The 14,981-nt window shown below is 45.8% G+C and overlaps 1 protein-coding gene across 1 annotated transcript in view; it reads right to left on the bottom strand.

Moving 5' to 3' along the window:
- LOC138744298 (EF-hand calcium-binding domain-containing protein 6) overlaps positions 1 to 14,981 on the bottom strand; it is a 93,482-nt gene that overhangs the window by 60,249 nt on the left and 18,252 nt on the right. Inside the window, exons 5-6 of the mRNA XM_069900238.1 lie at positions 6,517 to 6,690; positions 4,308 to 4,442 (exon numbers count right to left, since the gene is read on the bottom strand). Coding sequence (XP_069756339.1) covers positions 4,308 to 4,442; positions 6,517 to 6,690 — 309 coding nt within the window. The remainder of the gene's footprint in view (positions 1 to 4,307; positions 4,443 to 6,516; positions 6,691 to 14,981) is intronic.

Genomic DNA, 14,981 nt, shown 5'->3' with positions numbered 1-14,981 from the left:
AGAAAGGACAGAGTACAGCGATGAGAGAACAAGTCACGTAAGCACTGGACAATGAAAATTTGGCTTCCTGAACACTTTTAAGTGTATTTTATGGATTTTGAACTGCTGTTAACGAAAAATGCCTTAAAATTTTCCCATCACTAACCATATTTTAGATAGAACCTGTTTTTGTAATTTCCATCATATTTTAAGTTTACTTCAAGCAGGCAAAACCAAGAAGTTCAACATGTCATTGAAAATTCATTTTCTGAATTCGCACTTGGACTTCATCCCTGCTGATCTTGGTGCAGTCAGCAACAAGCATGTCAAAAAGTTTCGCCAGGACATTGCGACCATGGAAAAGCAGTATCAGGGTAACTGGAATCCATCAATGCCGGCCGACTGTTGTTGGACACTGACAATTATTCTTAAAAGGAGAATGAATCAATCAGCACTAAGGAAAAATAGAAAATAATTGTTTGGAACTTGAAGTGAGAAGTGTGACACAAATATATGCTTATAAAAGGGATTAGAATTGGGTCAGTTGTTAGGTTGCATGCTTTTCACAGACACAGCCTTGCAAAGTCCGAGGGCAAAAAGAAGGTTCTGGCCTTTAGCAACACACCAGAAAGGGAAACATTTGCAGAGAGCTGGGGCCATGTGTTTTTTTGAAAAGCCTGGAAATTGCCACATTTGCAAACGATCAAAAAAAATTAACAGTGCCTGGAACATCAGGAGGGGAGGGGCAGGGAACAAGAGAGAAGGAGTCAGAAGGAGGCAATCTGAGAAAGGCTGGACAGAATAGGAGTCAAGACTGGGTAGAGTTCTAATATGGTAGCCTGAGTGTACTCTCTGTGGAAATCAAGAGAGACGGCTAGTCTTCCCGGTGTGGCGAAGAGGAGAAGAACTCTGTGAGAAGAACCCTGGAAAGAAGACAAGTTTCTTCTGGAAGACACTCTTGTTTGGGGTGTCCAACAAGCAACAACCATCTCTCTGTAACCCTCCACAACTTTTCTGCCTGGTAATTCTAAGTAAAGCACTGACGTTTGCTTGAATGTAATGACTGTTTGATTCTGTGCACAGGATTGAAAATTACTGGAAACTGTAGCCTTGAAAACGTGGACAGTGGAAGATTGGCTAGTAGAAAGGACTTTCTTGAAAACACATTATACACACTTATGCTTAGATTAGGTTGGGGGGGGGAGGGATTGTGTAAATAACAGAGTTGATGTTAAGTCTCGATCTTGTTGTTCAGAGAATTAAACTAATTTTGTTTAAGGAACTATTGCTTTGGTGTATTTCTATTGCTGCTGGTATATGGGGTTCATTGAACTCGTAACAGAAGGGGAGAGAGAAAACAATCACTTTTACTTGCCGTAAAGATATTGTTGGATAGAACATTGTCATATTGTGAATTCTTGTCAGTTTTAAGATGCTTTATATTTTTTACCATAGACCTCTTTTTGTTTTGTTAACCATATAACCATTTACGGAGCGGAACAGGCCATGTCGGCCTTTCAAGTCCGCACCGGTTCACTGATTTTGTGCGCCCTCTTCAGGCATTGGTCCCAGTAGATCTTCATTCAATAACGATGGATGAATTCCTTCTTCAGCTCCCTGAGCAGCGCTCTCTCCTGCTCCAGATTAACTAATACTTTTAGTGGTCAGTCATGATATATACCAATGTAACACACCAGGGAGCGATGTTGGCATGGTGACAACAGTTTAATATTTTCTAGATTGCTAGTTATGCAAAATCTATGTGTCGTATTTGTGCTGAGGACAGCAAAGTTTTGGGATAAGAGAACTGGTATATAGAACAAACTGGCAAACTGATGGACAAATCTCAACCCAAGATGTCAATAATATTTTCCTCCACTAATGCTAAGATCATCCAGCAGTTTTTATTTCTTTATTTTGGAAGTAATCTGTTCAAGTCACAATAATCTAAACAAAGTCAAATGTGACCCATACAGTAACATATCAGGAATGTGATGGGAGAGCTAGAAATGTAACGAAGAAAGACACACTGGGTTTTGGTCTTGCATTGGCGTTTTCAGGAGAACCTGTAGAGGAGAGTCCCAACTCCCTCCACCTCACCTATCCAGTACAAGAACATGCTGATACTTACAGTTAGCTCAACACTATTACAGCACCAGCCATCCAGGTTCGAATCCAACGCTGTCTGTAAGGAGTTTGTTCATGCTCCCTATGGGTTTCCGGTTTCCTCCCACCCTTCAAAAGGTATAGGGGTTGTAGTTTAATTGGTGTGTCTGGGGGGCACAGGCTCATGGGCTGGAAGGGCCTATTGTCATGTTGTATGTCTAACATACCGGATGCTGTTTACATCCGGTACCGCACGGATGGCAGTCTCTTCAATCTGAGGCGCCTGCAAGCTCACACCAAGACACAAGAGAAACTTGTCCGTGAACTACTCTTTGCAGATGATGCCGCTTTAGTTGCCCATTCAGAGCCAGCTCTTCAGCGCTTGACGTCCTGCTTTGCGGAAACTGCCAAAATGTTTGGCCTGGAAGTCAGCCTGAAGAAAACTGAGGTCCTCCATCAGCCAGCTCCCCACCATGACTACCAGCCCCCCCACATCTCCATCGGGCACACAAAACTCAAAACGGTCAACCAGTTTACCTATCTCGGCTGCACCATTTCATCAGATGCAAGGATCGACAATGAGATAGACAACAGACTCGCCAAGGCAAATAGCGCCTTTGGAAGACTACACAAAAGAGTCTGGAAAAACAACCAACTGAAAAACCTCACAAAGATAAGCGTACACAGAGCCGTTGTCATACCCACACTCCTGTTCGGCTCCGAATCATGGGTCCTCTACCGGCACCACCTACGGCTCCTAGAACGCTTCCACCAGCGTTGTCTCCGCTCCATCCTCAACATCCATTGGAGCGCTCACACCCCTAACGTCGAGGTACTCGAGATGGCAGAGGTCGACAGCATCGAGTCCACGCTGCTGAAGATCCAGCTGCGCTGGATGGGTCACGTCTCCAGAATGGAGGACCATCGCCTTCCCAAGATCGTATTATATGGCGAGCTCTCCACTGGCCACCGTGACAGAGGTGCACCAAAGAAAAGGTACAAGGACTGCCTAAAGAAATCTCTTGGTGCCTGCCACATTGACCACCGCCAGTGGGCTGATAACGCCTCAAACCGTGCATCTTGGCGCCTCACAGTTTGGCGGGCAGCAGCCTCCTTTGAAGAAGACCGCAGAGCCCACCTCACTGACAAAAGGCAAAGGAGGAAAAACCCAACACCCAACCCCAACCAACCAATTTTCCCTTGCAACCGCTGCAATCGTGTCTGCCTGTCCCGCATCGGACTGGTCAGCCACAAACGAGCCTGCAGCTGACGTGGACTTTTTACCCCCTCCATAAATCTTCGTCCGCGAAGCCAAGCCAAAGAGAAGATGTCTAAATTTAATTTTTAAAAAAGAAAAGCTTTGATTGACAGGCAAGTCTCTCAAGGTTGCAAGAGATTCCCTCTTTTCAGACACTTTCATCAATTTGGGTAAAGGGTTAGGGGCAATACCAACACACCAAACCTGCTATCTGCAAGACTGGACCTGGATTATCCTTCATTGACAAAAGAAAATTCTCATTTTTTAAAATGTATATCTATTAAACATTGTTATTGGGATTGGATGGATGGAGTTTCCCCATAGCTGACGAGGGTCCAGAACACATCATTTCTGGTCCTTTCTCTTTCATACTTTGTGGCCTCCCTGGAGAGCAGAATTGCTGGTCAAGCAGGTGCCTCTCACTGCTGTACCTCACTTCATGGTCCCCTAAACTTTAATTACTAGAAATACAAGTCATTATACTATAGGGGTCACTCTTCGGGATTTTTCGCACAATTTGTGGGAAGTACAGGTTTTGAGGAAACCCTCCAATCTGGCCATGTAAAATTAGACCTGTTGACCCCTCTGCTTCTTTCTAGTTAACAAAAAAAAGATCTGAGAATCAAAAGCAATGAATCAAAACTAGAATATCTCTTTGAGCTCTGGACATTGTTGGCACATTTGACAGCAAAGCTGTGTTCAGAGCCATGACCCAATGTGCTTGAATTTAGCTAAATCATCAACAGTGAATAAATGTCTACTGACCTGCCATCAGATTGTTCACTATGTGAATTGGAATGTGAATCCGTATTTCAATCGGGTTAAACTATTTTATTATAGCAGTAAAGGCATGTTAAATAATGATGTCAGCATTTGTTTCCTGATATCCACAACAATAATTTCTATTCTGAACTTCGAGGTGGGGGGGGGGGGGGTGGGAATTCTATGATTTTTCCATTCCTACCTTCTCCACAACTTTTCAAACTCTTCATCTCCCATGTGAAATCCCAGTTGCTTCAGGATGCTTCTGAACTCAGGAGCAATAATCCTAATAGGTCTTTCGGTCTTCTGAGGTAAAATTTCAGTCAGATCTAAAATCCTAACATTAAACAGAAGGTTACAAATGAAGTCATTCTTTCAAACAGAACCAATAGATGGATTTCTGCTCGTATGTCCCCACATTCCTATCAATGCCCATCAGATTCTGCCTCCACTCTCCTATCTACAAACAGCAATTTATGTCTGTCGGCCACTTGCTTTGCAGTTGTTTCATGTAATGAGGTTTGTTGGCATCAGTGATGAGGAAGAAAATATAGCCCATTGGTCCCACCACTACCAACATATCTGTCTAACATGGGTTCTTTAGTAAAGGATCTTCTACAGACACAAAGCAACTTCCTTTTGCTGCGGGTTTTGAGGATTACATGCAGTGTGGCTTTTCACTAGAATTCATACAGAAGGGCTAACAAGTCATGTGACAGAGAGTTATCAGCACCAGAGTGGAGTGTTCCATCAACTACTGGACTGGCAGTAGGTACTTGCAAATGTGGGTATAGCTTTGGAAGGACATTTCAATTCAGCAGAAAAGGAAAGACCAAACTAACATATCTCTTGAAAGATGACATGTTGAGGTTATTTCCTCTTTAAAAGTTCTTACCTCCATATGTTTCTGATATAGGGAAAGAAATACCTGCAATAATGAGAGAGATCTCCCAGTGGCCAACCATTTCAATTCTGTCCCCACACCTGCATTGACATATCTGTTCATGGCTACTAGGATGCCCTAATCAGAGTGACCCACAGTCACCAGGAATGGGTGTTACCACTGAAGCCATCATTCAACCGAATGGCTCATGAGACTATCTTGTGACTTGAAGCTAAGTTTGTGTAAATTTCTATCAATAGCTCATTCCATTTTTGTAGGAAAAAGAAGTAAAGAGAGTTCAGGCGTGGTTTGGTGAAACTGTGTCTGTCATTAATTCTCTGAGTAAACTCAAAGTGGGAGTTAGATTCTTCAGCTACGCGTGCCACCCAAACATTTTGGGGACAGTTACAACAATGGCCAACCATAAATTGGAGGAGCACCACCTAATATTCCGACTAAGCACTCACCAAGTGGATGGCATTAACATCAACTTCTCCGGTTTCTGCTACTCCATTCCCCGTTCCCCTCTCTTCCCTATCCCTCTGTCTTCTTTCTTCCATCTCTCCACCTCCTTCCCTCTCCATTCACAGAGCCCCCCCTCCGCTCCAGTGCCACTCCCCCCCCCACCATTTTACTAATACTTTGATGATGGGTTCAAGCCTGAATCGTTGGTTATGTATCTTTATGTTTATTATGTAAAGTACCCTGTTTGACCAGCATTATGTTTTTAACCAGCAGTATCTGTCAATCTACTATCCACTGAAGCATCACCATCATTTCCATTAAACTTCAGGAGAAAAAAAATCACACTGAATTTCACTGCGATCTCTGCATTTCTCAAAAGCCTAATAAGGTACGTTGGTAATGGAGCAATGAACATTATTTGCCTCCTTGTCACGGTGGTTTGAATCACCAGCAGAGCCCCGTAAATCTCATTACGGGAAATTGCTGCAATGCACAAGTCTCTAACTTGCACGTCTCATGAGGGGATCCTAACAGGGAAAGTCTAGCAGTGAACAGATGCTCAACGCAGGCCACCTGTACCCAGAAGCCAACCAGAGAGTCAGGGCAGTAAAGGGCTGGTGCCTTTATTTATTGAATACACAGGCAGAGATGAATTTTAAAAAATGGAAAACCTCAGTTTGCTTGGATCTGGTGAGCTAGCAAGAGTGGTATCCATAAGCTGACTGCCAATTGATGAAGTGTAATCTTTTATTGTAATATTAAAATATGGAGTGTACTGAGTATTTTTAATTTATCTGAAACAGGGCCCCAAGAGTAAGGGGAAGGTCATCTATTTTTGACTAGCACACCTTGCTTCTTATCTCTGTCATCCACTTTAGCCTGAATGCTCTGAACCAGTAATGAGTGGATTCTGGCCTTGAATCATTTTGGGACATCTTAAGATCATGTCATATCATGTTAAGACCAAATACAAAATGTATTCCTTTGTTAACATCATGTAAATAAAACTACAGATAAAATATTTTTCTGAGTTCCCCTGAGCATGATCTGCCATAAGGCCCACCTCTTCCTTGCTCTCTCCTTCAGCTGACAGTGCACTTGTGATGCAGTCATCAGAATCTTATCGCTCGGTCTATTTATTGGATCAAGCCAGGAGGTGCCTCCAGTGGGAATGGGGTCCTTGGCAGCTGCGTAAAATTCATCACATTTAATGATCGGTTTTTCATTCAGTTTGAACCTGGGTGCAGTTAAAAACAAAAATGAACAGCGGAGTTTACTATTTCTACCTTAAGAACAGAGTTTTCATTTCATCTTCTTGGTCCATTATAAAGCAGCTTTAACAATTCAGAGTGGAGCAGCGGAGAGGAGCTTTTAGAATTATCATTTAGTTTCCACATTATCTTTCTACCGATGTATTCAGAGTGGAGCAGCGGAGAGGAGCTTTTAGAATTATCATTTAGTTTCCACATTATCTTTCTACCGATGTATCTCATTTTCCCAGTCTTACACTTTCCTTTGCCCTATTTCTCTCCCATTCTCTCCTCTTGCAAAGGGACTGACTCCCTCTCTGTTTGTGGTGTTTCTGCAGGTGTTGGGATCCCATCAGCAAATTGATAGGGACTCGTGCATCATGTCTGTAGACGGCTAGATGAAAGGGTTGTGTGACTAGTCTCTGGAGATGCTATGCAACATTTTTTAATGAAAATTTGATGGAGAAAATAGGGCAATTGTTTCTACTCAGAGCTGCCCTCATAATTAAACCACATAGAGGATAAGTATGAGTACATAAGTACTACGTACAAAGATACCAAAATTCTTACTTATTGCAGCTACACAAGGGCGAGATACAACAAAAGTATAAATTAAATTACTACAATTGGCAATGAGGCAGAAAATTAGATTAAAAAATATAAAAGGATGGATAAATAAACATTCACAACAGTTGTTAGTGCAGTAAAAAGTGATGTTTAATTAAATTTTTTTAAAGTTTACATTTAGACATACAGCACGGTAACAGACCATTTCGGCCCCCGAGTCCATGCTGCCCAATTTATACCCAATTAACCTACACGCCTGGAATGTTTCAAACAACAGGAGGAAGCCAAAGCCTCCGGGGAAAACCCATGCAAACTCCTTACAGACAGCAAGGGATTCAAACCCTGGTCCCGATCGCTGGTGCAGTAAAGGTTTTGCGCTAACCGCTACACTGACCGGGCCACTAGTGCAGACAGATCTTTTGGTGGCCCCAGGGTAGTTTGAGGTTTGGGGTGGGTAGTATGGGAAGGTTCAAGAGCCTGATAACTAATGGACAAAAACTGTACTTGAACCGGGAGGCGCTGGACTTCAGGCTTCTGTACCTTTTGCCTGAAGGTAGCAGCAAGAAGAAATTGTGAGCAGGGGGATGAAGAATCCTCATGTACAGGAGGTCAGTTCCCATGACCAACATGCCCAGCTTTTCCACTTTCTGTAGCCTTCCGTGTTTCTGGGCATTCAAGTTTCTAAAACAAGTTATCAAGCAAACAGTACTTTCCACAGTATACCTGTAGAAGTTTAAAGAGTATTCAATCACATGTAAAATCTCTTCAGACTTATTAGAAAGTAGAGGCATTGGTGTGCCTTCTTCAAGATTGCCTCTGTCTGCATGCTCCAGCATAGGTCCTCCGATGTGTGGTCTCCCAGGAACTTGAAGCCTCTCCACTGCTGTTCTCCCAATGAAGACAGGTGCGTGGTCCTTCAGCCTCTCCTCGCTAAAGTCCACAATCAGCTTCTTGGTCTTGGTGACACTGAAGGTGAGACTGTTGTTTGGGCACCACCTAACCAGGTTATCAATCTCTTTCCGATATTCTGATTCGTCATTACCTGTTATTTGACCAACAACACAGGTGTCATCAGCAAATTTATTGATATGATGGAATGTAACGACTGCACTACATGAGCGTGGAGAACAAAAATGCACACCAAAGCCTTGGAATTGAGACTGGTTTATTGCTCTGGCCGTCACACTTATATGGGCCCCAGGCGCTGACGTCAAGCCATTTTGTGAGCCGGTCCGCATCTCTATGCGCGGACTGCTACACAACCCGCCCCCTCAGAACTGGTGATTGGGCAATTGTCCATTGCCTTGGGCAGTCTGCCCCTGCGTCATGTGGGAGGAGTCCAGATATACAGTCCAGATATGCTGGTTTCAGGCAGTCAACGATAAAAGTCAATGTCCTTGATGACTCTGTAGGGCTCCTCACAGAGTTGTTATGGGGCGGCCAGTGTGTGCCCCTTCTCTCAAATATGTATTCAAGTCCCTGGAGACGTTGTGTTTGGGCTGGCCATATGGTGGGGGTTGCTGCAGGACCAGGGACCCCAGTTTTCACTGCAAGTTCTTGAGGGTGGCTGTGGGGTCTTCCGGCCATTTATCAGAGGCCAGGAACTCACCCAGAATTCCCCCCCATGATGCGTGCCACTGCCATAAAAGTTTGTCATACTGGTGAGTTCCTGTAGCCCTTTTACATTGCATGGCTTGGCGAAGTCCTGAACTGCCTCAACCATCTCAGGGAGGGGTGTAGCCCCATGTCTGTTTATCCTGTGCCCATAAATGTCAATATTGTCCAGGCCGAATTAGCATTTTGCAGGGTTAATCATCAGCCCAAGCTCACTCAGCCGGGTGGGCGGTGTGGTCTTTGTGGCTGTGGCTAGCAATGAGGATATCATCCAATTAGATGAACACAAGTAGCGGGTGTCATCAGCGGTGATGTGTCGAAGCTGAAACCGAGCCCCAGCCTGCTTGAACCACATTTGTGGCTGCGACACCCGAAACTTTGGGAGCCTGAATGAGACCGTGTGGACGATCACTGGCTCTGCTGATCCATCGTCTTCGGGTCCAACTGGTCACCAATGTAGTGTTCACGCTATACTGGAATGGAGAAGAAGGACACACACACCAAAGCCTTAGAATCAAGACTGTTTTATTGCTCTAGTCGTCACACTTATATGGGCCCTGACGTCAGCGCCAGGGCCCCGCGCCTTCAGAATGCCAGCCCGGGTTTGGTGGTGTTATCGCCAGAGATCCCCATCTTTCCGCCATGCGGGAGGTCACATGGGATGAAGGCCAATGTCACCCCAAAGTCAGCATGGTCACTACATTCATCGTCCATTTTGTGGGTCATTCCATGTCTTCGTGCGCTGGCCACTACAGGAAGCCAATTAATTAGTAATTTCCAAAAAGTACTTGAATAGAAACAATAGCTCTTTTGATGAGAAGTACTGGCATAAGGGGACAAAAATCTCTTTCCATGTTGCATTTTTCAAAGACTTTGCAGGCACACAGCTGCAAAAAAAAAACCAGCAATGGGCTGTTGATTAGTTGGTTGAGAGGTCTCCTGCTGCTGTCCACTTAGAGAAACTGATATGCGATGCATGTGTGGGTGGATTCAAATCTGGTCACATCAGACAGAGACTCTTGGAATTAATTCATTGGGATCACCAGAGAGATGGATTGGATAGTGGATGAGCTACTTGGAGATGTGTCAATTAAAATTGAAACATTTTGGAATATTCTTACACAGAGGGTGGTGAAGCTTTGGAATTCTCTGTCCCGGAAAGTTTTAAAGGCTGTGTCAATGGTGGTATTTAATGGAAAGGTCATTCATTTAAGAAAGTCCAGCAGACTGAGAGCAATGTGGAATGGGCACAGAAGAGGAGTTCAAGCCTGGGACTGATTAGCCAATGAATGGCAGAACAGGTTGAAGGAGCCAGGTCGTCTTCTCCTGCTTCTCCTTTTGTGCCTTTGTATTCATTGAGAGGAGAGAGCTGATGATGAAGGTTTAGAGCCCAAATAGAAAGGGAACATGATCTGAACAAACAAAAATCAACTTGGAATGCCTTAGAATAATGAATGGAAAATGAGCTGAGGTTAGAAGTGAAAATAGCTACATGGGTCTGTGATAATATTTTTGAAGATGGCTAAAATACTGACATAATAAAATAAATGTTTCTTATTGGCATGGATAAACAGGACAATCCTTTTAAATACATTATCCATTTTGCACCTGTGGTCGAACCACTGTATAGCTATGAATGTATGTATGTATGTATGTATGAGCTGGCCCAACCCCTGCACCTGTGACTCCTTCCAGAAATCCCAATAAAAGCTGTTACACCCAAACTCCTCCTCCAGTACCAGCCTTGGAACTGGGCCAGCAACATGTGAGATGTGATGATGTCTTAAGGTGATTAAAGCTTATTAATCAAGACTCACAGTCTAATGTGGTTGATCAATAGCGCTACAATTTAATCACCTTAATTTTGGGCCATGGACAAGGCAATATGGGCAGATAAACTGGACACCTACCCTAAAGATCTGGAGGCCTCAGTCAAATTCGATCAATGGCTGCACTGCCTCAACAGTTTCATGAGATGCAATGAGATGCAGAGTGAGGAAGACAAATGAGACCTACTCTTCGCTCAGGTTGGTCACCGTGTTTTTCAGATGATAAGGGACTGTACTATTTACTTGGCCACAATAGAGCTCCTGCAGAAACTGTATCAGACCCCAACGAACATTATCTATGCCAAGTACCTTCTGGGCAGTCATAGACAAGTGATTGGTGAGTCAGTGGATAAATACGTGCAGGTCCAGTGGGAGCTGGGGCGAGCCTGTGGCTGCAGAGATGTCTCTGCTGCTGTCCACTTAGAGAAACTGATATGCGATGCATGTGTGGGTGGATTCAAGTCTGATCACATCAGACAGAGACTCTTGGAAAAAGGTGATCGAAACCTACAAGAAGTAGTCGACCTGGCTAAAGCGCTCGAGACAGCACAGCTGAACGTAGAGGTCTTCTCCTCAGGAAATGAGGCCGCCACATGGGGAGCATGGGCGCCACCATCAAGTACCTGAAGTGCTACTTCTGCGGCCACACAAAACATCCCCGAAAGAACTGCCTGGCCCGAAATGCTACATGCGCCACCTGCGGGAAGAAGGAACACTACGGGAAGGTATGTAGGCCGCTATCTTGGACTGTGCCACTTCTGGCTTTGCCTCTGGTGTCACTTTGGGGAGCAGAAAACGGCTCAGCGGGACCAAGGGGCGGAAAACCAGGAAGGCACCACTTCCGGCGGTGAGGAACAACACCGTGTGTGCGGCATGGGGGCAGCCATCTTGGCGGATGCCTCTGAACCAGCACTACACCAGTGATTCAAACAACAACCAGACATTGGCCTCGATTAACCTGGATCAGGACAGCCCACATCCACACGCTTGGGCCATGATGTACATCAAGGTAAATGGTCGTGTCATGAACTGCCTATTTGATACAGGGAGCATGGAGAGCATCATTCACCCAAGCATAGTGCAGTGCTACTCCATCATGGCAAAGTGTAAAATCACGCTGGCCTCCAAATCCCACTCAGCTAAGATTCATGGCAGCTGCACCATGACATTGACTGTGTGGGGCGCAGAGTACAAGAACCTTAAGCTCCTCATCATTCCACAGGTCTGCGCACCAGTCATACTGGGACTGGATTTCCAGTGTCAGCTCAAGAGCCTCCAAATGCAGTTTGACAGGCCATACACCCCATCCTCACAGTCCGCAACTACCAATTTTTAAACCACCCGATCCCCCCTCCTAACATTGACCTGTGGTCTGTCCACCCTCTGGATCCCACTGCTGCCCCTGTTTGAGAACCTCAACCTCGACTGCAAGCCTGTCACTACCAAGAGTAGGCGATACAGCCCCGGGTCAAAGCCTACATAAAAGCAGAAGTCAAATGGCTTTTGGCAGAAGGGATCATAGAACCCAGGACCAGCCCCTAGAAGGCACAGGTGGTGGTCGTTAAGAGTGGAGAGTCATTGACTACAGCCAGACCATAAACCATTTTACCCAGTTGGATGCCTACCCACTCCCCCACATCACCGACTTAGTGAATGAGATTAACCACGTCCAGGTCTTCTCAACCACTGACCTCAAGTCGATCTACCACCAACTCCTGATCCACCCAGAGAACAGCCTGTACACTGCCTTCGAGGTGGACGGCCACTTCTACCACTTCCTTTGCGTCTCATTGGGGTCACCAGAGGGAGATGGACTAGATAGTGGATGACTACGGGCTAAAGGCTACATTTCTCTATCTGGACAATGTGACCATCTGCAGCCATGACCAGCAGAATTATGACACTAACCTACAGAAATTTCAGCCATGACCAGCAGAATTATGACACTAACCTACAGAAATTTCTCTAGACGACCAAAAGTCTCAACTTAACATACAACCAAAAGAATTGCGTGTTCAGCACTTCACAGCTGGCCATCCTCAGTTGCAGGTTGGAGAATGACGTCATTGGGCCCGACTCTGACTGCATGCATCCCCTGTTGAAGTTCCCATTGCCTCATACCCTCAAGGCCATGAAAAGTTGCTTGGGCTCCTTTTTGTATTACACCCAGTGGATGCTGAATTACATGGACAAAGCCCACCACCTGGTGAAATCAACCACCTTTCCCCTGTCGGCAGAACCTCACGCAGCATTCACACACATCAAGGGCAACATCACTGTGATGCGATCAATGACCACTTGCAGTCATGAAGCACGTGTCAAAGGCTTTATTGATCAGAAGACCCAGACGTGCTGCTGGCTCACCTCCAAGGCAGGTATGAGGGAGGAGACTAGGGCTCTTGGCATTTATTGGGAAACTTATGAGGAGGGGCTACAGGTACAGAAGGTGGGCCAGCCCAATGAGGATATGTCCAGACATGCCTGCAGTACCGTGGACCACCACAAACACCAAGCCGGCAGCGCATATTGTAAATGAATCCATTCCCTTCCAGATGGAGAGTGATGTGTCAGACTTTGCCCTGGCTGCTACGCTCATCCAGGTGAGCAGGCCCGTGGCATTTTTTTCCTGAACTTTCCAGGGCCCCAAACTCCAGCACTCAGCCGTCGAAAAGGAGGCCCAGACCATAATGGAAGGTGTGCACCACTGGAGGCATTACCTGGCTGCCAAACTGTTCACCCTGCTGACTGACCAATATGTAGTCGCCTTTATGTTTAGTAACAAACACTGGCGAAAAATTAAGAATGACAAGATCCTGAGGTGAAGAATTGTACCGGCCCGGGAGGCTCGATGCCCTGTCCTGGGGGACATGCGCCAACATGCAGTTGGGCTGCCTCCAAGCCCTCCACAACAGCCTCTGCCACCCCAGGGTCACCAGGCTCTACCACTTCATTAGAGTCTGCAACCTCCCTTACTTGGTTGAGGATATCAGGGAACTGACCTGGTGCTGCCTGGTCTGTGCTGAATGTAAATCCCAGTTCTATTAGCCAGACAAAACCCATCTGATTAAAGCCACCTGCCCTTTCGAACACCCGAGTATGGACTTCAAGAGCCCTCTCCCTTCCACATATACTTCCTAAATATCATTGATTAATACTCCCACTTCCCTTTCGCCATCCCCTGCCCAGACATGTCCACGGTTACAGTCATAAAAGCACTACGCAGCTTATTCACTCTGTTCAGATACCCCTGCTACATCCAGAGTGTCCAGGTATCCTTGTTTATGAGCGAAGAGCTGCGCAAGTTCCTGCGGGCCAAGGGCATAACCACGAGCAGGACCATGGGTTACAACCCCCAGGGGAACGGCCAGATAGAAAGGGAGAATGCCACCGTCTGGAAGGCAATCCTCCTAGCCCTCAGGTCGAAAGGCCTAAACATCTCATATTGGGAAGAAATCTTCCTGAGGCATTAGGGTTAGCCACCAGGTCCCCACTCTGTACTGCTACAAATTCGACCCCGCATGAAAGGTTCTTTTCCTTTCCAGGAAGTCGGAACCACACTCCCATCCTGGCTGACGGCCCCTGGGCCTGTCCTACTCCGGAGGCATACCAGATGCCACAAGACTGACCCTCTGGTTGAGAAGGTCCACGTCCATGCTAACCTCCAATACGCTTATGTGAAGTACCAGGATGGGCGGCAGGACATCGTTTCAATCCGAGAACTGATGCATGCAGGAGATCTCTCGACCAACCAATCAACATCCCCTCACGATAAGGCCGGTCAGCCGGACCCACTAATTGCACCCAGCGCAGCACCCCATTCCCAGACCGAGCAACTCCACAGTTCAATGAAACTCCCCCCCCCCCAGCCACCGGAGGCACAGCCTGTCACACAAGACACTGCCTGGAAGCCAGCAGCTGAGCCACAGCAAACCCTACGATGGTTGTAACGATAGACAAGACCACCAGACAGGCTGAACCTATAACGAACATTGACTCACTTCACCCCACTGGACTTGATTTCAAAAGAAAGGGTGAATGTGGTGCAACTTAAGTATGTATGTATTGTATGAGCTGGCCTACCCCCTGCACCTGTGACTCCCAGAAATCCCAATAAAGGTTGTTACACCCAAATTCCTCCCTCAGTACCTGCTATAGAACCGGGCCTGCAATATGTGAGATGTGGTGATGTCTTAAAGATGATTAAAACCCATTAATCACAACTCTCAGTCTAATGTAGTTAATCAATAGTGTTATAGCACCATAAAGTA

The sequence above is a fragment of the Narcine bancroftii genome, chromosome 1, assembly GCF_036971445.1.
Source record: "Narcine bancroftii isolate sNarBan1 chromosome 1, sNarBan1.hap1, whole genome shotgun sequence".
Taxonomy (NCBI): domain Eukaryota; kingdom Metazoa; phylum Chordata; class Chondrichthyes; order Torpediniformes; family Narcinidae; genus Narcine; species Narcine bancroftii.
This window is presented reverse-complemented; position numbering and strand designations above follow the sequence as displayed.